Genomic DNA, 25,045 nt, shown 5'->3' on the forward strand with positions numbered 1-25,045 from the left:
ACACCTCATTCTGCTTTGTTAGTTGCCCTGCGATGCTTCCCCAATGTTATTGCATTATTGTCACCTGGAGGGACACCCTTGCACCAGCAAAAGAAGGACATACAGCTGGAACATCTGCCGTATGAAAAGTTACAGGATTTCAGCAGAAATGCACCAGTTGGAAATGAAGCTATAGGTCTGCCCTGAACCCTGAAATGTTCCTGCCCTGAAAGCATGAACAGTGTTGAAAGCAGGATTGTGTACAACCGCTCCAGTTGCAGTCATGATCATGGGCACAAATCATCATGAATGCACAATAAAAAGGATTGGACCCCTGGCTCCAGGTGCCATCTTAATTTCCCCAGATTATGCATCACTTTGGACTCTTGAGAGAAGTGAAAATGTTGGTTAAAAATACTGCTGCCCCATTGCCACCGGGTAAGTCTGTCAGCGCTCACTGATGGAGAAGGGGGCACATTGTTCAGGGGCTCCTCAAACCTGTACCCAGACCTACCGATCACAATCTAGAATTCAGGGGAAGGGGAACTTGTGGTTCTCCTGATGTTGTTGGACTACAGCTCCCATCATCCCTGACCATTGGTCATTCTGGCTGGGCCTAAAGAGAGGTGGAATCTAACAGCATCTTGGGGGGCAACAAGTTCAGACCAGTAGCCCATCTAGTGCAGCATCCTGTTCTCCCAGTGGCTTACCAGGCTTAATTAGGCATGCAAGCCAGAGTTCTCCCACCACACCTTTAGTCCACACTGATTCACAGTAGCTCTTAGGGTTTCAGATGGGTCTTTCTACCTACAAATGCCAGTGATTAAATATGGGAGTTTTTGCATGGTAGGTCTGGAGGTGTACACACACAGAGAGAGAGAGAGAGAGAGAGAGAGAGAGAGAGATTCAGCAGTTCTGAAGTCTGGCCACTCCTGCTGTGAACTGAAGGCACCCTTTTCAACAGCAGCCTCCTGGGTCTGGCAGCTTATTTAGGCTCCCACCAAAATGGAGGCCCAGCAGCCTCACATCACAATTGATAGTTCTTAATCTAATCTATCTCCCCATTTGAGCTTTCGAAAACTAACTTTTAACCTCTCCGCTTGATATTGGCAATCGGGGGGAATATCGGAGCACTTTTCAGTACAAATAATTTAAAAAATGGATTGACAGCATCCATGCTACAAAAAGAGCAAATAATTGGGATTTTGTTTTATAGCAGACAGAATAGTTGGGTTGGGGAGGGATTTGTGAGACTGCAAACTTCTGGGTCCCTTCAGACCCCAATACAGTGGTACCTCTGGTTAAGAACTTAATTCTGGAGGTCAGTTCTTAACCTGAAACTGTTCTTAACCTGAGGTACCACCTTAGCTAATGGGGCCTTCCACTGCTGCCGCGCCACTGCCGCACAATTTCTGTTCTCATCCTGAGCAAAGTTCTTAACCCGAGGTACTATTTCTGGGTTAGCGGAGTCTGTAACCTGCAGCATCTGTAACCTGAGGTACCACTGTACTCGTACCTTCCAACTGCTGCCTTTTTACCATGAAATGTCCCAAAGTAGTTGTCCCTAGTAAAAGCACTCTCCTCAACCCATTTAGGAGAAATGTTTTTGTGTATTCCAAACAGCCTTCGCTGACCTGATACCCTCAAGATGTTGTTGGACTACAACTCACATCAGCCCCACCCAGCACACACTGGTTGGGACTGGTGGGAGTTGTAGTCCAACAACATCTGGAGGGCATCAGGTTGGCAAATATTGATAGCATGCATGTATGTGCAGTAGGAATCTCCAGAGTTACTTATTTACAGAATTTATGTGCTGCTTTTAAGAACAAACCCCTTGTAGGCAGCTTCGAACAAAACTAGCCAGAACATGGCCCTTAAGCTCTGTTCACCTGATATGGTGTCTGACCTCTACCTATGACCATGTCTCCAGAATCTACCCCAACACACTAAGGGCAGGGGAGAAATTTGGTTCAATTCCTCTCTAGGTTGTTCATACTGAAACAATAGATGAACCAAAACACAGCTGTCTTTCAAAATCCACACTTCTCCAAATTTTGCAACACAGTCCTCCAACCCCACCCCAATGTACAAAAATGCATACATTATGAGAAAGTGTGCATTAAAATGCACACATCATTGTATACATGTGATGTTAGTCAAAATCCATAAATATTCTGTAGTTTCTTGCGCAATACAGTTGTTTTGCCTAATTTTCCCTCAAATTGGCTTCCATCCAGTTTAAAGACATAAGCCACGTTCAGTTCCCAGTAAGGCTGATGTGTGTACCCCTGAGACAGCCATTGCACATGTGCAGATGACAGCTTCATTAAAAGGAGTTCTGGGCACTGAAAGTGTGTGGATACAGGTAGTGTTCATTGGATGAAGACATCCCAGCCCCCCCCCCCCCGGTGTGTACAGCAATGTGCAAATTGAAACCTCACTGCATTTTAAGCTGTTAGTGTGTATGCAGCCAGCGATACAAAAAAAAATACATATTCAGCAAATTTGTTTGCAAACACACACACAAAATGCACATTAAAATACTGAAGAATTTTTGTGAGACCCTTTTTCTTAAAATACAAACTCACTGAGAAATGTGGGAAACTGAACCAAAGAGTGGAAAGATGAGAAACTAAGCAAAAATAAAACTGACAGATCAACCCATCCCTATGTCTGATGAGCACCATACAGTGATAGATTCAGAATGTGCAGCAGTCTCTAGCAATGCTAAGATGCAGATCTGAGGCTACTACATTGAGATGTGCGCACACAAGTATACATACTTAACTGTCCACATATAGGGATACTTATGGTTGGCCTCACCAACCTATCTGCTGGCTGGGGATGATGGGAGTTGTAGTCTAAAACATATGGAGGGCACCAGGTTGGTATTCCACAGGTTGGTACTGCTAGAAGTATATCCTAAAACTCTATATTGAAATGAAATTGGGGGGGGGGGATGAAATTGACTCAAAGGGTTGATTGTCAATAGAGAAATGATACCGTCTCCTGTGTAATTAAATGCATTGTATTAATATGTGCATAATGCAAAATCAATAAATAATGAATTACTCTTGATTGTAATTGAATGTTTTCTTAATTTTATTGTCAGCCATGATAAATAATCAGTCCTTTTATACTGCATTAAATTAATTAGAGTGTCATTTCTATTACATACATCAGCAGTGAAGTAACACAGTGACATCTGTTTCTAATGTCTCTAAGATGTGGCATTCCTTATTAAGTATTAGGTATGCTCTTTTGTGATTGACAGCTCTGTTGATGTTAAGGGAGGGGTGGGGAGAATGCTAAGGTGGGGGGTTGGGGTTGGATTTGCATTCCATGCAAGTGTATAGAGGCAACCAACACATGACGTTTTGAGCACCAACATTCACCGCAGTGTTGCAAAAGTTCCTGGGGTGCACTTCTCAGAGCTAAAAGCTACATGCTGACATCCACTGTCACAAGAGATAGTGTGCTATGGTGGTTAGAGTGTTGAACTACGACTGGGGTGAGCTGGATTTGAATCCTTATTCACCAGCGATGTCGTTCAAAAGTCTGAAGTGCAGGCGCTCTGTATGACAGCTTCCCCTTATACACACCTAGCCATGCCCCCAAGCAGAGTCCCTAGTCACACACCCAAGGGGAATCCAAAAATGCAGTCATTGTGTTGACCCTGTAGTAACTAGAGTGTTCGATTAGGATCTGAAAGGTAGGATGTATAATAATAATAATAATAATAATAATAATAATAATAATAATAATGATGTACAGTGGTACCTCGGGTTACAGACGCTTCAGGTTACAGACTCTGCTAACCCAGAAATAGTACCTCAGGTTAAGAACTTTGCTTCAGGATGAGAACAGAAATCGCGTGGCAGTAGTGGGAGGCCACATTAGCTAAAGTGGTGCTTCAGGTTAAGAACAGTTCAGTTTAAGAACGGACATCCGGAATGAATTATGTTCTTAGCCCAAGGTATCACTGTATTACTAATCACTTTCCATGAGGCATCCTGAGGTGATTTACAATATAGTAACATATACAAAGCAGTTACATATACAAAAACAGTTAAAATCTATTGCAAATTTCTCTCTCTCTCTCTCTCTCTCTCAAATACACAAACGTAGCATAGTGGCCAGTCTATTAGGATCACACAACCGTAATAAAATTACAATTTGGCAAGCAGTGTTTTTAATGTTATGCACTGCCCTGAGGTCTTTTGATAAAGAGTGGTATAAATTGTAGTAGTAGTAGTAGTAGTAATACATTTTATAATCATCATAATCATTACTTAGCCTAGCAGACTTTGGCTGTAGAGACCTACGTTCACATCCCTGGCATGCCACTATCTGACTTTGGGCCAGTCACTGTCTGAGTCTAGCCTGCTGAGCAAACCTACCGTATGCCGTCCTTCAAGATCAAAATATTGGCAAAAAAACCTCCAGTAGATGACAGCATCACTCCTGCCATAGACAAAGTGGCAATGCTACAATCCTTCTCCATAATCCTGCCCCACTACATCACTGTTGCTCATGGCATCAACAAAGTGTTTTTGCTAGTGCTAGGATTTCTGTTTGTGCAACAGAATCATAAAATCACAGAATCGTAGAACCATACAGTTAGAAGGGAACCTGGGGGTCATTTAGTCCAGCCTCCTGCAATGCAGGGACCTAAATGAAAGCATCTGTGACAGGTGGCCATCTATCTGTTATTGCACCTGTGATCACTCATTCTTGAGTGGCCACTTATGCTCCTAAGAAGTTGGGCTACAACTGCTCAGGAATGGCATAACTACTTGGCATTATCAGAATTGACCAGACATATTGCTCCACCAACTAAGAACGGCCATGCACACACACACCCCATCCACAGAATCAAGAGCTATCAATCTTTCCTTGTCCTGGCCAGGTGAGCTTTCCCGTGTTGAGTCAAATTATGCCACAGGCTCCAATCCTGGTGGTGTCCTGTCAATGCCTTTAAGTTTCAGCTTTGCAACCATATTCCCCTGGAGCCCAAAGACTTTGGTTTTCCAGAAGCTGCCCAGCAGGTCATGGGAGTAATGGCACCAGATCACCAGTCAGCATAATTTATGGACAGAATTATGACAGTATCTGATCGTCTTCGAACCTCCGACTTGCGTTCTTGGTTAATGAAAATGTTCTTGGCAGATGCTTTCACTCCTGCTCCCCATCCACTGCATCTTCCCCAGATCTGCTCCAAAGGGTTGGGAGGGGGGCAGAGAATAAGGAAAAGGGAGTTCTGTGGCACAACTCAAAGCCCTTGTGCTAGTGGAAGCACGCTGTTTGAAACCACTTATGGTGTTAGGGCTGAAATTAAGCAGCTTGTCAGAGGTGCATCAGAGCTGAGGGGCACACCACAGCCAAGAAGATCCACTGTTGCTCAGGCAAAGGTCCAGCCCAAAGAACAAGGCTTTTAGAGCACATCCTGTCCTGGAGGGCCAGTCACCAGCTGGGGTGGCTGGTCCAGACCTTGAGAAGATGTTCCAGGCCTCAGTAACAGCAGCCTGCCACATACAGAAAAGATGGTTCCCATTTCTTGCTGCAACAACTCCAGATGTAGGTCCAGCCACTGTCACAGCCTAACCTTCTGAACAGAGTGGTTGTGAGCATGGAGGGGGGCAGCCAGGTACACTTGCCCCACGCCTCAGAGAGCTAAGCTGGCTGAGATGGGGTGGGGGGCCTCCAGGGGCTGGCTGCTTTTTTTATAAGAGTTTACTACTTTATTCTAACAAGACTCCCATCCTGGGCCTCAGGCAAGCTGTACACAGGGCTGGGTGGAGGAACAGGGCAATGTGCCTTGCCATGGGCTCCTTGCAGGAAAAGTGTGCTAAAAATGCCATCAATAAGTAATGCAGCAGAGGATGCAATGTTGAGGTTGGGACATGATTCAGGGCTTTCAGGGCTTTTCGTTGCTTCTGTTCTCTGCTCCCCAAAGTAATTCTGTGTGCCAATTACTGATAGAGGGTGTGGGGAACTGAACAAGGAAGGGTTTTAGATTGTCAAAGGCGAGTGCAGCCATGCTTCTCTGTCCTAGTTGACTCGGGTGCAATCAGATTTTAAAATATATTTTGCACTGGTATGCTCTTTTTTCTATTTTTTTATCTCTTTAAAAAAATAAACAGCATTACAAAGACAGAGAAAAGCAAAAATGCTAAGGAACCATGGGGATAAAGAACAGCACAAATCATATATCTTATTCTGTGGCAAAAACCCAAAACCAATAAAGTTAACTCAAGAGTTCCACATCTCACAAGGAGCCAGTGTGAAGTTGCTGCTGTTGGTGTTCATTTGAACTCAAGGTTAAAATCCCGCAAGTATCCAGCCTAAAAAGTACACAGTGTAGTTGTGCCTTGCAATGTTCAAAGATGGAGTGTAACTTTTTCCAGAACAGCAATGTTCCAAACATTATTGCTCTAGAGCAAAGGTTTATAGAATCAGAAACTGTAGATCTGGAAGGGACCCCAAGGGTCATCGAGTCCTGTAATATTTTCCATTTGGGCACACGATAAGGGACACAGCTGATGAGGGTAGGGTTTGGGTTGGTTCATGTGGGGAAAGGCAGTTCTTGGTGTATCATCACCACCATCTCATATGAAAAGCAAAGCAAAAAACATAATATATAACATATCCTGATAACTTTTCTGTAAATGTCAGATTTATGGATGGGTGTCATTTTTTAAAAGGGTGTAAGGAGCAACACGTTTTCATCATTTCATGATATCCCCATACATGAAGCTGAGACTGCATACACCTCATACATTTAATACACCCCCCACCCCTCCCCACAAAGAATACTGTGAATTGTACTTCTTACAGAACTACAGTTTCCAGCACTCTTAGCAAACTACAGTTTCCAGGATTATTAGAGGGTGTTTTAAATATATGGTGCATAATAATGAATAGAGTTGGGGCAATAACACAACCCTGTTTAACACCTGATCCCATGTGCTAAGAGGAAGGCACCTTGGCAAATCCACACCGTGATCAACTCCCGCCTGGAAACCAATGTCCCCACTGTGGAAGGACGTGTGGATCCAGAATTGGCCTCCAGTCACTTACGGACTCATTGTTAAAACCGTGTTTATGGAAGACAATCTTACTCGGCTGTGAGCGATCATCCAAGAAGAAGAAAGAAAGAAGAATGGTGCATATCTCTATTTCTGGAGGCAAATGTTTCCGATCAGAAAACTGTTAGGTATTCTCTAAGACATTTTTCATCCTATTTTTCCCTCTCTCTCCCCTTGCAAAACATAATACAATCCCCAATTTGTGTTGTCTGTACAGTACCGGCCATTAGATTTCGTGCAGCCCCTGACCCGAAAGCACTGCCACCTAGCGGCAAGAAAACGCCTTGCTTGCTTTCCTCTCCATAGTGGTAAGGCAAACACGCAAAGAGGATGGGAAACAACACTCTGGTCATTGGACTACAAGTCCCATCACCCCTGGCCATTGGCTATGCTGAGTGCAGTGGATGGGAGTTGAAGTCCAACAATATGTGGGAGTCCAGAGATTCCTTCTGCTATAATCTTTGTAGACAGACCGGGAAAGTATTATTTCAGCGGTGTTCTGCGATCAGTTCCTGATGGTACCTGAACGCTTCTGCACCTACTATAACTACTCTTGTTACATATAGAAAAGGGGTATTCTTTGCCACATTCTGTTTTCATTTACTCCAAAGTAGCCTGAACTCATAAAGGATATTATATAGTCGAAAAAGTTTCAGGGGGAAAGGGCAATCGAAATGTCAAGGGGATGGAGCAAGTCCCCTATGAAGAAAGTTTGCAGCATTTGGGACTTTTTAGCTTAGAGATAAAATGGTCCCCTGGACGGTTAAGTCCAGTCAAAGGCGACTATGGGGTTGCGGCACTCATCTTGCTTTTCAGGCCGAGGGAGCCGACATTTGTCCACAGACAGCTTTCTGGGTCCTGTGGCCAGCATGACTAAACTGCTTCTGGCACAACAGAACACTGTGACAGAAACCGAAGCGCACGGAAACACTATTTACCTTCCCGCCACAGCGGTGCCTATTTATCTACTTGCACTGGTGTGCTTTCGAACTGCTAGGTTGGCAGGAGCTGGGACAGAGCAACGGGAGCTCACCCCATTGCGGGGATTCGTACCGCCAACCTTCTGATTGGCAAGCCCAAGAGGCTCAGTGGTTTAGACCACTTAGGGAAAAGGCAAGTGACATGATAGATGTTTATAAAATTATGCATGGTGTGCAGAAAATGGATAGAGACACTTTCTCCCTCTCCCATAACATTTGGAGGGGAGAGAGAATTGAGGGTCTTCTTCTCAGCATCCTTAACAAACTACATTTCCCAGGATTTTTGGGGGTAAGCCATGACCATGGAAGCCAACTCCTAGGGGCTGAGGAGTCTTCACCGCCACCCCCCCATAAAAGATGGTGGGCATTGCCAGTGCTTTTTTTCTTTTAAAAAAAAAAGTTTAGGAGTACTCTCATTTTGATTCAAGAAAATCACCATTTTATAGTTCAAATCGGAGAACATAAATACAGTAAATGGACAAAAGTACAAAGATTCACAGAATGTTTGGGGAACAGGTACCCCTGTGTCCCCCCCAGAAAAGAAGCACTGGGCATTGCCATCCAAATGGCAATGCTGTGCCATTCAACACAATGCACAAGAACGAACAACTAACAATTACTAATAGCAGCAGCAATCGTATCATCTATGTTCCTACTGCAAGCATTCCTATGATGTGTTTTCTCAGAAGCCCTTGTGTGTGGGAAACAAAAACAGACCATTGGGGACTGAGCATGCCCAGAGGCCGCAGAATCCTAACTGCCTGTTGGGTACAAGGAGAAGGAATGAAATGGAGTATCCTTAAAAGGGGCATGGCTGACTGGAACCCCAGACAACAAATCATGAGACTCTCAATCTCAGGGTTGTAGGCTTGCGCCCCACATTGGACAAAAAGATTCCTGCATTGCAGGGGGGTGGACTAGAAGACCTTTGTGGTCCCCTCCATTTCTACAATTCTGTGATTCTATGATACTTAAACATTTTGTTGCAGGTCCTACTTCTACACTGTTGTTTCCCAACTGTGCAGAATTGAAGCTATGAAGTATATTTTTTAAAAAAAAATGGGGAAATATTTTAAAAATTACAAACAACACCATAGTTTCCATTCTTAGACTCTTTCCTTTTAAATGCTTGTTAAAAGATGACAGCTACATTGTGAAAAGTTCAGGGGCTGAAGAAAGCAAGTACCAGCTTCAAGCACATTGCCACAAGAGAGAATCACAATGGCATGTGGGGGGAATATATATTTTAAAATAATTCATCTTGCATCAGCCACTTAGACTTACAAAAAAATAATGATGATGATTATGTTGATGACAATGACAATTATAATCATCTCCAAATAATTCACTCCATTTGATTTCATACAAATACAAATTAAGATTTCACTTGTTTAATAGGATTGTGCCCATTTTAAGCAATCTTTCCCATTCTTCTCTCTCTCTCTCTCTCTCTCTCTCTCTCTCTCTCTCTCTCTCTCTCTCCCTCTCCCTCTCTTTTGAAAGCATGCCTTGAAAAATCTAACTTCTGCAGTAGGGAAGTCTCAGCAGTTCTGTCAAAGTACAAACACTTTGCACAGGAAGAAAAAAAAACCCTATCAGATAAATCTCATGCACTTCAAATCAGAAGTCAGCTTCACAGAGCTCAGTGGGACATGTTCTTAAGTAAGCATGCACAAGATGGTAATTTCAGTAGAGAAGATGCATTTCTTGAGCCACTCATTCACATTTCACTAACTGTTATGTGAAACATTTCTTTTTTTAAAGTCAGGAACAACAGTGACCATATAATATCAGTGTCTGTGATCACACCTCTAAAGGTAAAGGGACCATTAGGTCCAGTCGTGGCCGACTCTGGGGTTGCGGCAATCATCTCGCAAGATTGGCTGAGGGAGCCGGTGTACAGCTTCCGGGTCATGTGGCCAGCATGACTAAGCCGCTTCTGGCGAAACAGAGCAGCGCACGGAAACACCATTTACCTTCCCGCTGGAGTGGTACCTATTTATCTACTTGCACTTTGACGTGCTTTCGAACTGCTAGGTTGGCAGGAGCAGGGACCCAGCAACGGGAGCTCACCCCGTCATGGGGATTTGAACCTCCAACCTTCCAATCGGCAAGTCCTAGGCTCTGTGGTTTAACCCACAGCGCCACCCGCGTCCCGATCACACCTATACCATGCATTTAATGCACATGGATTTCCCCAAAGAATCCTGGAGCTAGAATTTACTCCTCGCTGAACTACAGTTCCCAGCACCGTTAACAAATTATTGTTCCCAGGAATATTTGAGGGAAGCCATGTACTGGTCTAGACTCACATCAACAACCATACATTTAATGCAACCTTATGCCACTTTAACAGTAACGGCCTCCCCCACAGAATCGAGGGGACTGTGGTTTACTATGGGTCTCATAACAACAACAACAACGTTATCATTTATATCCCCCCACTCTGGGTGGCTTACATTACATAAAAAATGGTAAAACATTAGACATTAAAACATTAGACATTAAAAAATTCCCGATACAGGGTTGCCTTAATGCCTTTCAGCACCCTTAACAAACTTTCCCCCAATACACAGTCCTGATCCAAAGTGGGTCTCCTTCATCTCCACACACAGCTGCTTCTAACAAAAATGCAGAGCAGCCTTTTCCAACTTGGTGCGCTCCAGACATTTTAGAGTACAACTCCCATCAGCCCCAGCCAGCACTGTGCTTGCTTGGGCTGGTAGGAGTTGCTGTCCAAAACATCTGGACAGCACCAGGTTAGCAACGGCTGATGTAGATAGTTAGGGAGGTCCTACATGGTCAAGAGGAAGGGCAGCTGTGGGGTGCCAGCAATATGTTCCCATTGCTTTCAATGGGGCTTACCCTCAGGGAAGTTGGTATTAGACTGCAGCCCAATCTGAGATTTCCAAAGAATAAGCAGAAGACCGTGGAATGGAAGCATGTTAGGCAAACTAGAGCACAAAATCCCTGTGCTTGCAGCCTGCTGTGAACGACCTATGCTCATTTAAACAACCGCTTTTTGTAGAGAAATATGCAGAAGCAGTCCCTGGCAAAGGACCAAACTCCTGTGCAGTGATACAGATAGGCAATGTAAGACTCTGGAATTAATGGTCTTCCTTAAATGGTAGTGTGTATCACATCACCTTTTTTTAGCCCTCCTGTGCATTTTGTTGAGCGGTGCCCAAAGTCCTGTGCTGGTGGCACTTGCATTTTCCACAGGAAAAGCAAAGGTGTTCATGCACCATGCATACAAGGGACAAGTATTTTCAACCCGCATACCCACACGTCAGTACAAAATCTACTGTTCTGGCTTTAACGTAAGCTTCTTCCCAAGAATCTGAGCTTGCAAGAACCCATTTCTTCTGATGCCTTTATAGCTTTTTGTTTATGGTTTCTCTCTTGAAGCCTAAGTTAAAATACTGCATATGAGAGACATCAATTCACTCAACTTTATGGATCACCTTAAACCTTTTTTAATTGTATGATGATATTTATGGTGCGTTTTCTGAAGGAGCTTTTTAGCAGTTTCATAACTTTTTCAGATTAACAAATTCTCAGCTTTTCTCCTTCAACCCCCTTCCTTGTGTTAGAATTTTCTAAGCAAAAGGTTTTCTTTTCAAGGGCTGGCATTTTATGAGCTGCCTTCTGCTGACACGCAGCTGATGCCTCATAGTTTTTATTCCTAGGCACAACAGTGCAAGAAGAATAAGAATACGGAGTTCCACAACTTAAAATCTGTAGCTTTACACATTTCACACCACAGTTGTCATAAATTATACATTAGCCATATACCCCACTCTACACTTAACAAGATGGACTGGTGTGTTTTGAAAATGTTTGCTTCATATGAAGTATGCATCAGAAATATATCTTCCTATCTTCCTCTCTATATTTGCCACAGAGTTAGGCAGTACCAAAACTGTGGGGAATTAAATATATGAATCCTGCGGACCCACATGTGTGGGTGAAAAAGAAAGGGAAACAACTGGGTGCCTGGATTCAAATTGAAGGACTTGCACACAGACAGTTCCAGACAGAGTATTAAATGCACAAAAATATGCAGCACAGCGAAGCACGAGGACTATAGGTTGTTAGATCTGTCTTATCCCATTCAGCTGCACACAGCAGTTGACCTCTTTTTACCCCTCTTACAATGAGCAGATTGCACACTGTTAAGTAAGTTCAAAAGGCTTTACTTACAGATTCAAGGTCTCAGTCACGCATTGTTCCATGGAGCAGCCAGCATAACACAAGCAAAATACTGTGGGGTAGAAATAGTTCCAAACACTTGCTGTAAGCTTGGGAGAAAGCTTACACATGTCCTGCTTGGTGGATTACAGGATGGAGAGCAAGAGACAGTCAAAGAGAAAAGAAGTAAGCTTCACTTCCTCCCTGAGAGGGGGCGTAACCTAGCTGAGTCTATCTAGCAATACAACTCTGTGATTTTTTACCCCTTCATGCACTAACTAGTTCAGTGCTTGCTAGTTTGCCTATACTGTATCCCCAAATTCATCGCTCCAGGAGAGGGCATCCCACAGACACCACCCTTTCAGGAGATCCATTCCACATGAGGTAGGAATAAGGGCTCTAGTGTTGCTGCACCTGCTCCCTCCCTTTCCGTATCAGATGGGCACCATCTCTGTTGTCTTTTTGGGTGCTTCCTTTTTCAACAAGCCTTTTAAACTAAAATCTGTAGGTGAATCTGGATTGGATTTGAAATTGTTTTTACATATTTATTTTGTTTTTATTTAACAACATTTATATACCACTTGATCGTAATAAAACGGCTTACCAGAAATATTAAAATCATCAATAAAAACAGTATCCATAAAAAATATGCTTAAAATATTTTTAGGCAAAGCTATGTAGACATGCAGAAGTTACATGTGTTTTATCACTTTTTGAAATTTTAAATATCAGTATCAACTGTTTTTTTTTATCAATACATTTAGTGTTTTATTTTATATTTCTGTAAACCACTTAGAGGGTGGTCATTGGGTTTTGGGGTGGCCTTCTTTTGCAATCACGTGGTATGTAAATCCTGTTGAATTAAGAATCAAAGCGTTTAACTGTTTTTATAGCTGGAATAGATGGGCTCAGAGGAGTCCATCTTAGAAGCACCAGCACAGCCAGAATCTCTCCTTCTCTGTAGGACAAAAGAAGCTGATGGAGAAGGCTGCCCCCTACTGAGACAGAGAGGAACTGTTGCTGAAGCGGTGCCTGAGCTCTGCAGTCATGCGGTGTTTAGTCTGAACGCTTCACAAAGCTGTTCAGGGTACCCTAGCCTCACCTTTGCTGAGGTCAATACTCACATCAAAATAGAACCTAAACAAGTAAAGCAGACTTCCTATTGCAGAAGTTCAGCCCCCAATGTGTGAAGGGCTGTGGGAGTGGCAATGGGGATGTGAGGGAAGGGTGGGGCCCACAAATCATGCTCTTCCCCTTGCGTCATGGCAATAATGTGGGTAGAACTAGTGTTTGGAACGTAGGAGCCAATTCCTAAGGGCCAAGGTCCCTTCACCCCCCCAAAAAAATTTTTTTGATGGGCATGGCCATTCAAATGGTGTGCATGTACACATCTTGTGGTCAATTATGCAGGGCAGGGAATAACTCCCTCTCCCAATATTGTATCCAAGTTCGCACCCCTGGCTTGGAATGAACTAGTATGGCTCAACAAAATGTATTGAATTGGTTCAAGAATCTCTGATTCACATGAAAGCAGTTCCCACCATTGCCAAGTAAACTAAACATGAATTAAGTTTGTTTGGTGGGTAGAACTTTGAATGATTTCTGGTTCATCTTCAAGTTCATTCTCTTACATGTGTTTTTTTGTTTACTCTTTAGAGTCTTTAAGCTTCAATATCATAATGGCTGGGAGAAATAAATTAAACAATTCTCATTCCACTCTCAGTGTTGATATTTAAGTCTTCTTAAGTATATTTTATACTTCAGCACAGCAGCTCATAACATTCTCATTTGCCAATAATTATTTGGATGAACTTGAACCGAATGTGAACTGAATGAAATGAACTGGAATTAGTTCCGCTTTGGATTATGTTAAATATGATATATAACTAGTTCCTTAAAAAAATAACTTTCCAGCTTCTCCATCATTATTATAATCATTATTATATCCTGTTTTACACACATGCCTCAAGGTAACATGCAAAATTCAATAAAAACAACAAAGAAAATAATGTCCAATAATTTTTTTAAAAAAAGAACAAGTAGACAGCCATGGTAGAGACCTATTTCTCCAGCTGAGAAAGCTTGTTGGAACAATTGTCTTCAATTGTTTCAGGAAAATGCAGATAGTGAGCACCTGTAGTAGCTTGACAGGAAGACTATCCCAGGGAGCACTAAAAGCCTTGTTCTGAAGTACTGTGGATCAGGTTTAGGATAATTTCAGAATCTGAAGGATAATCTGAAGTGGAAGCTCTTTCACAGAGCACCACAGTAACCAGCTGAGTTGATAAGGGCTAAGAATGTCTGAAGAGTGCTGCTGTTTCTTGGCCCTGGAGCAATAAGTTAGGCTTGCCATACGTCAGGAAAATTCCTGATATGTCCTGTTTTCAGGTGTGAAAATGGCATCAGGGGGAGTTTTGATGAATTGACAAAATGGAAAAAGCAGCAGAAACATCTTAAAATCACTATTTTGGGGGGAAATTTCCCTTAAAAAGCTCAACAATTTTGGTGGTTTCCTAAATTTTAGGAATTTTACTTTTTGAAATATGGCAACCCTATGTACCGTATTTTTTGCTCTATAAGACACACCAGACCATAAGACACACCTAGTTTTTGGAGGAGGAAAAGAAGGGGGAAAAATATTCTGAATCTCAGAAGCCAGAACAACAAGAGGGATCGCTGTGCAGTGAAAGCAGCGATCCCTCTTGCTGTTCTGGCTTCTGGAATAGCTGCGCAGCCTGCATTCGCCCCATAAGACGCACACACATTTTCCCTTACTTTTTAGGAGGGAAAAAGTGAGTCTTATAGAGCAAAAAATACAGTATTTTATTTTTTTAAAGAATTCCCACCATATTACACTGGCACTCCCAAAGCCCGTCAGATATAGAAGTGATAGGAGAGAAAACACCAATCAATTGTGCTTCCTTTTACCCTGCTTCCAAAACAATTTTCTCTCACACAGACATCTCAAGAGCAGCCTGGCCTCTGCCGCCCGCTCTGGCTTACCCCCGTTGCCAGCACCAGTACAACTGATTCAAACATTTCTGAGATATTTCAATCTGTCATTGAAAATGGAATAAAATAGTAGAGTAATACTTATTAATAGTACAGCAATACTTATCCTAATAAATCAAGATCTGTGAATTATCCCTGTTCACAAATCTTGATTTATGGCCCAACTTTTACATGCCCTCTGAAGAACGCCACACTTCTCAGACAATTTCATTTTCTGTCTGTGGCTTCCTTCCCTGCCATTTCTGAAGGGAAATGTCATTGCAAAAACACACTGGCTTCGCGATGAAAAGATGGTGTGGAATAGTAATATGTGGATAAGGTGACTAGTAGGACAGAAAAGGGCCAGGCTGAGCTGTCAATTATACCAAGAGAAACAGAAATATACTGCATAGCCCACAGGTTTGCTGAGATCAGCAGCTGGCCCTGTTGTGAGAAGAGATACATTGAACGAGCCAGTGATGTAAGGCACAGGGAGAGGTGGGTCTCAAACCAGGACCTGTAGCGACCAGTGCCTTGTTTCTTGTGCCACCCTTGCTCTGGCTTTTCAGCAAAAACCTCATGGATCAAGGGTGCCTGCTAGACAGTTTTCTGATTGTCAGCTGACTCCACATGGAATCATGGAGGCTATCAGTAGCTTCTCGCCATGATGACTACGTTCTATCTTCAGTGTTGGAGGCAGTAGGTCTCTGAAGATGATTTGCTGGGAATCACAGTTGTGGAAGGTGCTGTTGCAGTTGGGCCCATCTGGACTTCCCTCAGAGTGGTTGACCACTCTGAGAACAGAATGTTGGATTAGATGGGCCTTTGGCCTGATCCAGCAGGACCCTTCTTATGTTCTTATGACTCACCAGACCCTATAAATTGCCTTCATCGTAGTCAGCTCCTCATTCTGAGCAACCTGTCCCCAGGGGAAGTTGCTGAAAAGGCCCAGCCCTCCCCTCCATGCCTACCTGCCCTGGAACCAGAGCATCAACAAAACTACACAATCTGCCACCTGTAGATGATGATTGAGTTTAATTTTAACTTATTTATTTAAGTACATGTGTATACTGCTTGGCTGTAAGAAAAGCAGTTTACAAATATATATATAATAAAAACTTTAAGTTCCCAATTAAAAATCAGTGAAAACTGACATTTAGAAAACATAAAACCAACAACACCTAGAAAGTGATAAGACACATGTAAACGTCAGCACGTCTGGATAGTCTTGTCTAAACAAAATGTTTTAAGCAGGGACTGAAAAGAATACAGTGAAGACATCTACCTGATGTCAATAAGCGAGGAGTTCCAACTGTGGGGTGCTGCTATAGGACAAATATTATTCAGCACCTGTAACTGTGTCACTTTTGCAGACTGAAGTAGTTGACTGGGCATATACAGTGGTACCTCTAGATACAAACGGGATCCGTTCTGGAGCCCCGTTCGCATCTAGAGGTAAATATAACTAGTGACGGTGTGTCTGTGCACGCGTGTGTCGCTTTTTGCCACTTCTGCGCATGCGCGTGACATCATTTTGAGTGTCTGCACATGCTCAAGTGGCGAAACCTGGAATTAACGCGCTCTGTTACTTCCGGGTTGCCAAGAAGCGCAACTCGAACGCATGCAACTCGAAGCATATTTAACCCAAGGTATGACCGTACAAGGCAAAACTGGACTCAAGCTATTAAGGGTTTTATATATTAATAGTAACACATTGAACTTGCCCATTAGTGAATGGATAACCATTGTAGATCTCTGAGCAGAGGTGTTAGATGCAGAAAGGGTCTCAGGCATAGAAGGCATTGCAGTAATCCAATCTATCCCACAAGCTACAGATCCCTATCCCTCGTCTCTTTCAACATCCTTAAGTATTCTCACCTTTTAAAAAATAAACTTGGTCTGTTTAATATACAACAGATAGAGGAGAGACTTTAGGATCCAGGATCCTCTTAGCGTTTTCCCAAGTTGCCTTTGCGTGACTGCAGGCCTCAGCCATGCAAAACAATGCACATCCCAGGCACATCAGTAGTGCTGTCTTTTGTCTGTGCCGATATTAACTAGCTGGTGTGTTTTTATATTGTGGTTGAAGACCACCAGCTGATGGGAAGAATAGAGTCATAGTTAGCCCTGTCACCTCGCGCTGTCTCATAAATCATCAGCTAAACTCACAAAGTGAAGAGGGTCATGGTGTTTGCCTGTTTCACACGTCTATTGAAAGTAATAAAGAGGGCTTTCCTTTCACTGAGCAATGAGTGGGATGGGTGTGTTTGCGTGTGTTTCAGCGTGACACTTTTGTGCCGAAGTATCACCTACAGTCTGGAGATTAATTTAAAAGCAAAAACAAAAACCCGCATCAACCATTAATTGGAATGTTGCAGTCTGATTCATCAACTGGTTGAAAGCAAGAGCACTAACCAACTGGAAGATTTACAACGGGTTGCCAACCCTAAGTTAAATAGTACAATGTGGCCTATGAATTTTAAAGTGTGTGAGTAGGTTTTCCTGCCTTGTTGTCTGAGAACAATAGCTGACTTGGTACAGGCTTTTATGTGGGTTGTGTTGATTTTCAAATGTGCATTTAATTATAGTATTTTAATTTTTTTAAAAATAGACTATAATCCTACACACACGCACTTGTTAGGAAGTAAGCTGCATTGAACCTAGTTGATCTTATGTCTGAGTAAAGAGGATTGCACTGTCAACCTATGTTTGCAACTACCGGTGGACAACAGTGAAACTGGTGAAGTATTCTCCAAAACTGCATTTGCAAAAGTCACCTGGGCCACTGTGCAACTTTTGTCTCATAGTTAAATGGAAATAAAAATATTCAACTAATTTATAGTCATATGAGGCACGGGAATGCTGAGTCCCAAATATTACTTCCTTTTAACAATGGCGACAAACAGACATTTATTAGTGTGAGAACTGGAAGGCTAGCCCAAAAAATTGTGTTCTGTGATTTCCCCCTGTCCGTATGATCCCTGTAGTTTGCTCAAAGCCATTGCAGTAATGGGAAATCACTTTTAAAGGGAGCCGCTTCTGAATGTAAGAAGAATTTAAAAAATGGAATACTAAATCCAGATTTGCATGTTTTATTATTTCTCTCCCCACCCCCCCTCCTCCATACATATTAATTAATTGCACTTAAACGGCTCATTTGTTAAAATGCCATCCACGGATTACAAATGATTCCCAACTTTTGCCGATTAAAAATGTACAAAAGAAAACAAATTAATTTATTGAATGCAAATGGCTGCATTTTGCATTTAATCTTGCTCATTCTTGAATAGGTTTCGGCAATTGTAATTGACTGGGGTGCTTGTTCAATAAAATATAAGGATATTCTTCAATCACGCCATTGAATGTGCTGTTTAATTATGTCGGTGGGCACTTCTATTTGTTTCTAATGCAGAGGATCTATTGGTAAAATGAATGCCCATTTTGTGGTCTGTTATGCAGAAAATGTTTAATCCAGTGTTTGATTTACTCTGTTAAATCTTCTTTATTGAATGCGCTTATTCAGCCGTGCAGAATTGGGTATGCTGCTTTCTGTTACTATGACATTGCAATTAAATAGCAAAGGGGGGGTGGAACAGTGTATGACATTTTTCTAAAGGGCCATGACATTCCCATAAAAATTATTCATACATTGTGTCTCTCTCACCCCCTGCTTCACACTTTCTATTAGATTTTCACCAGTTGATGCTGATACTACAAGCTAATAGTTTTGCACTGTAGAAGATCAACAAATCCTGCCGTTAAGGAACCTAGATAAACATTTGGCTAACTCAGCCGGTACTAAGAAAGGTTTCTGGTTCAGTGACTAATGACTGTCATCATGAAATAGAATTGCATCGACTGCCATCTTATGAATGAACTTAACAGAAACTCGGGGAAGCAGCCAGCCAATAGCATGTTCCGCTAGGATAAATACTCCGATACTTTGGAAACCAGGATATGCTGACAGCAAAATAATTCTCCCTTTGTATATGTTATAAAATAGCTCTCACTTTAAAAACACGCACGCATGCACACAACAAATCTTGATTTTGCAAGCATTCCAGTTTGGTTGTTCTACATAAGGTAATAACTGTGTCTGCTCTTAGAAACATGCAAGGTTATGGTTACTAGAGAAGTAACAAGGGGTGGGATCTGCAACAAAATGTTGCAGTGTAATTTTTTTGCCGTGAAAACGTGCTGCTGCCCAGCCCTCTATGCACTGTTGCAGGATACAGTGGTATTTCGGGTTACATACGCTTCAGGTTACAGACTCCTCTAACCCATAAATAGTACCTCGGGTTAAGAACTTTGCTTCATGATGAGAACAGAAATTGTGCTCCGGCGACACGGCGGCAGGAGGCCCCATTAGTTAAAGTGGTGCTTCAGGTTAAGAACAGTTTCAGGTTAAGAACAGACCTCCGGAATGAATTAAGTACGTAACCCGAGGTACCACTATACTACATTTTGTTCACGCCCCACCCCACTTTTCTTTCCCAATTGCCATTCAAAATTCAGTAGTTATTGAGCATGATTTGCCCTTGGCTTTTTCTCTTTCAAGGGTTGTCCCCTCAGATTTTGGGATTGTGTGTTGTGTGTAATCTGTATTGCAGCAAACTTTGGGGTTCCCATGGGGATGCTGATACCTCCCTCTTGTGGCTCAGTGGCTGGACTGCAACTCTCATATTCCCCTACCACCCTCCAGATGTTACTGGACTACAACTCTCATCATCCGTGCTCATTGGCTGACGTCGATGGGAGTTGTCGTCCAACAACACCTGGAGGGCCAGAGGTTTCCACGCCCCTGCAACAAAAGCTTCTCAATCAATCCTGTTCTTTAGCCTGAGCAACAAAGAGATCAATCTTAGAGCCAGTGTGGTCTAGTGGTTAAGAGCGGTGGACTGGTAATCTGGTGAACCGGGTTCGATTCCCCACTCCTCCACATGCAGCTGCTGGGTGACCTTGGGCTAGTCACACTTCTCTGAAGTCTCTCAGCCCCACTCACCTCACAGAGTGTTTGTTGTGGGGGAGGAAGGGAAAGGAGATTGTTAGCCGCTTTGAGACTCCTTAGGGTAGTGATAAAGTGGGATATCAAATCCAAATTCTTCTTCTTCTTCAATCTTGTTCAGGCCTCTGCCATTGGCTTGGCTTGTCTCTAGCTCAGGGATGGGAACCAAGCAACATCTAGAAGGCCACCGGTTCCTCATCGCTGAGGAAGAGGCAAGACATATCAGTGGTGGAGGCCCGGAAAAGATTGTCCTCTGCTGCTCAGTCCAAAGAGCAAGGCCTAGGTCAGGGCTGTTACTGAACTCTTTACTCCCATCAACTCCACTCAACATGACCAATGGCTAGGGAGAGGGAAGCTGTATTTCGGCAACATCTGGAGGGCCATAGGTTTTCAACCCCCATTTTAAACAACTGAAATCCTTCTAATGGATATTGGCAGGTTTATTGACTGGCTTTGTTACTTTTACCTTTGTGGCCTTACTGCTGTTTTGCTATTATGTTTTTATTGTGGGGCACCATTGAAAGTCGCCTCAAGACCATTCATGGCAAACAGAGGGATTTAAATTCTATATAAATAAATTACTCTGGTGTTAAAAAAAAAAGTTACTACCAGTTTGAGGACAAATTGGTATACTTCTGCCATGTGTGCACATGTGCATGGGTATAGTGAACTAAAGTTAGAATAAAACTCCTTTCACTCGTTCTCCAGAATGGTAGGCTAGTTGTAATTTAAATAGATAAATAATCCTCGGTACGCTTATTTGAAAGTTAAAGCAGTGATTCTTGCTTCCAAGGAGAGTGGGGATTCTAGACAGGGTAAAAAAGGAAGCACATTGATCTATATTCCAGATTAATAAATCCATGACACTTCTAGTTCCAAGTACTATAGTGCCCTTCTGCTGCCTCCACTTGCAAATGCTGTCGTGGCAGACCTTGGGGCCTCAAATTTAGCCGTGCCCTGTGCAATGCCAAAATTCGGTACCCCCCTGTCTCTCGTATTCCATTGTACATCATAGTTGCAGCCGAACCAGTCATGCTCCCCTAAATCTGCCTTTGATGTTGTCCTTGGCAGACAAGAGGTTGCCCACTCCTGCAATAAGTGATAATGCAAAGAGGCCGCTTATATTTCTTATTATCATTACTATGTGTTTGTGTACTTTTTTTGGTGTGTGTGTGTATGTATGTGTGTGTGTGTGTGTGTGTGTGTGTGTGTATATATATATATATATTTGCTTTCGTAGATTTTCACGGGTACAGGAATGCAGGTTTTGGTGTCTTCGGGTGTCTTCCCGTGTAAGAGTTGGGGTGTCTAGGCGACGTTTCGACGAGGTCTCACTCGTCATCTTCAGGCTGGTGCTTTCGGCTTCTTGTTACTGGAACAGAGTGTGTATATATATATACACACACACACACACACACACACACACATATATTATATATATAATACATCCCTGATGCCAAAATAGGCTTCTAATCTACTGACAACTATAAAGTTCAATTGCACAATCATATTTGTCTAATTCCCTTTCTTAAGTGGTGTTGGGTCAGAGAATTTATTCATTAAATAATATGCCGCTAACTGAGCTCCAGCCCTCTGGTCGTTTTGGTTGGTTACCCTTTTCTACAATATTCTTATTATTATTATTATCAAGATGGAAATCCCCTTGTTTTTTCTGAGGTTTCTAGCCAGCCTGACAACAGGACTGTGCATTAGCCGTACTGTGCCTAACAGATTCTTAAGGCTGAAGTGGTCTCTGGTTTCCATTAGTGGTTTTGTGTTCTCTTGTGAATAAGCAAGGGGCTTATAACAAGGCGTTAATGGGCTGCCAGTCAGGTTATTACCCCTTATGATGTCGGGTGTTAAGACTTGAGTATTTCCTCACACACATTTCGGAGGCCCAGGCCTGCTAAGCCGCAGCTAGCACAACATCCTGCTACTGGCAAGCAAGGCAAGCCTTCAGTCAGGAAAACTTTCCAGACCGTGAACACTGAAGAACATGGACAGCATGAGATGATTAAACAGGGATCATTTTTGATCTGAGATTCCCATAGGAAAACATAGAAAGGTGCCTTAGACTGAGTCGCACCATCTACTGGAATGCAATAAGAGTCCTGCTGGATCAGGCCAAAGGTCCACCTATCCCAGCATCCTGTTCTCACAGCTTTCCACCAACGCAAAAAACCCTCAAGTGTGATCTGAGTCAAATGGCACTTTCCCCGCTTGTGACTCCCAGCAGCTATTAATTGGCACTAATTGGCACTATTGTTGGCACTAACTGGCAGCAGTTCTCCAGGCTCTTGGATAGGGGATGTTTCCTAGCCCTACCAGGAGACACTAAGGATCAAACCTGGAAGCTTTTGCACGAAAAGCACGTGTTTTTTCCTACTGCTACGCTGTAGCTTAGCTATTCTGAATACCATTACATTATGCAATGGTAAAGAAAAGCTGATGTAGCACAGGGGTCAGGAGCGTAAGACTGCAGTCCTAAGCATACTCCCTAGTAGGGGCGTGGTGGGTCCTACTTTGCAGAGGATAGTCCTCTATTTCAGCCACATCCAACTCTTTAGAGACTGCGATCTACTCCCAGTATAATAAAACTGGCAGTGTTCTACCCATTGTCATTGCCCAAAGTCATTGAGCTTTTTTTAGGGAGGGAAGCCAGAGTTGTTGAGGTTTTTTTTTAGATCACTCACCCTACAGTCCGCACCCATTTCTTCTTCCCCCCAACTCTGCCACAGACGAAGGGAATAAAACCTTTAACAGCAACGCCAACGGCGCCGATAGGACATAGCGCTGGGGTTTGGGCGCATCACAATCGCTCAGGAGCAACCAGGCGATCTCTTTTTTAAACTCCTGCAATCGACCTGGAGAACCCTGGCGATCTACTGGTAGATTGCGATTGACCTGTTGGACATGCCTTATCTATTTGAAGGAGTCCTTTGCTTGAAGGTGTGTCTAGTCTATTGTTCAGTGTAAAGATAAATAACACTGAAAAGGGAGATCTTCAGAGGCCTTAAAGTTGACCATCTATATTCATTAAGCACGTAAGCAGCAACAGAAGGTGCATAGGTTATCTGGACACATTCTTCCCCATTTTGATGAGATGTATCTCTTTCAATTACAGTGGTACCTCGGGTTACATACGCTTCAGGTTACATATGCTTCAGGTTACATACGCTTCAGGGTTCCAGACTCCACTAACCCAGAAATATTACCTCAGATTAAGAACTTTGCTTCAGGATGAGAACAGAAATCGTGCTCCGGCGGTGCAGCGGCAGCGGGAGGCCCCATTAGCTAAAGTGGTGCTTCAGGTTAAGAACAGTTACAGGTTAAGAACGGACCTCCAGAACAAATTAAGTTCTTAACCCGAGGTACCATTGTGTAGTAATTGGAACATAGAATGTTTAAAACCTGCATCTGTGCATATAACTTGGCATACACAGTAGAATATTTCTCCACCTGTGGAATTTATTTATTTATTTCCATATAAAAAATTATACAGACCTTGATTTTTTTAAAAAAATAAAAAACCCTTAAAGCCGTTTATGAAAGATAAAACAATACAATCAGGAAAAATTCGCAACCATATTTTAAAACATACAAAAGTTAAAATATTAAGACAGATTAAAATTACTTCAACTTTCTAGGCATCCCTATGCTCTCCATCTGGAGGCTCGCTTGGCGCCATCATTATACAGTGGTACCTCCGGTTGCAGACGGGATCTGTTCTGGATCTCTGGTTGGATCCCGAGGTTTCCGCAACCGGAGGGACTGCTTCTGTGCATGTGCGTACGGCGGTACATCGCTTTTGCGCATGTGCACACAGCAAAACCCAGAAAAATACTTCCGGGTTTGCCACGTGCGTATCCAGAAGGATACGTAACCAGAGGTGAACGTAAGTAGAGGTACTACTGTATATCTTTAGGCACCCAGAAAAAACTCCCCCCCCCCAGGACATTAGCTTTTAATTATCTGTGGCCTCCTACAGAGGGTCAGGTGCTTTGATCTTGATTTTTTAAAAATATGAATGTTTTCGATTTTTATTTGTTTTGCTTTCAGCTGGTTTTAATGTATGTTATTTATTTACCTTTACAAGTCTCTGTGAATTGTTTTTGTAAAAAAGAAGCAACTAATAACCTTAATAATAATGACAACAGACGGGTTGTAAGGGGGGAGTGGGAGGGGGGAGCTACTGAAGTAAGACAATAATGAACTGCAGAAAAGTTCTGATAATGGCAATTTGTAAGAACTCAGTTGTTTGGTGTGGCAGCACCAACACTTTGGAACTCGCTGCCTATTGATATCAAGCGGGTATCTTCACTGCACTCTTTTCAGTGCCTGCTTAAAATGTTTTTGTTCCACAAGCCTACCTAAATGCTCAGGAAGCTGAAGTAATTTTAATCTTTTTGGCATTTTTACTTTTGCATGATTTTCTTGAATTCTTGTTTTATCTTCTTGAAAACTGCTTTGATGTTGATTATTTTTTTTAAAAAAAATAATAATCAAGCAGTGTATAAATTTTATGAAACAAATTAATAAAATCAGTAGGGGGGAGTGGGGCACATTGATGCATGAGGCACGTTAATACACTGACTATATTTCAATATCGAGAAATGTTATTCGTGCCGCGACAGCACTAAAATGTGTCTATACAGGTGTGAGTACAACAGTTGCGACCGCACTGCCCACCAGCTAGCTGTTGGCGTTTGATGAGAGTAGGTGTGTTTTTAGCATGGCCAACTAAAAAATTACATGAAATGTAAAAGTGTTCCAACACTGTTTTACGTCGTTTAGTTAAGATTTAAAAA

At 42.6% G+C, this 25,045-nt stretch overlaps 1 protein-coding gene across 1 annotated transcript in view; it reads right to left on the reverse strand.

Moving 5' to 3' along the window:
• The window catches only part of DACH2 (dachshund family transcription factor 2), a 333,298-nt gene extending 320,900 nt beyond the window's left edge, over positions 1-12,398 (reverse strand). The window contains exon 1 of the mRNA XM_083484718.1: positions 12,254-12,398. Within this exon, the coding sequence (XP_083340844.1) occupies positions 12,254-12,372 (119 nt within the window). The 5' untranslated portion in view covers positions 12,373-12,398. The remainder of the gene's footprint in view (positions 1-12,253) is intronic.
• Positions 12,399-25,045: the final 12,647 nt, after the last annotated feature.

This window comes from Podarcis liolepis (assembly GCF_965112155.1).
Source record: "Podarcis liolepis genome assembly, chromosome: Z".
NCBI lineage: Eukaryota > Metazoa > Chordata > Lepidosauria > Squamata > Lacertidae > Podarcis > Podarcis liolepis.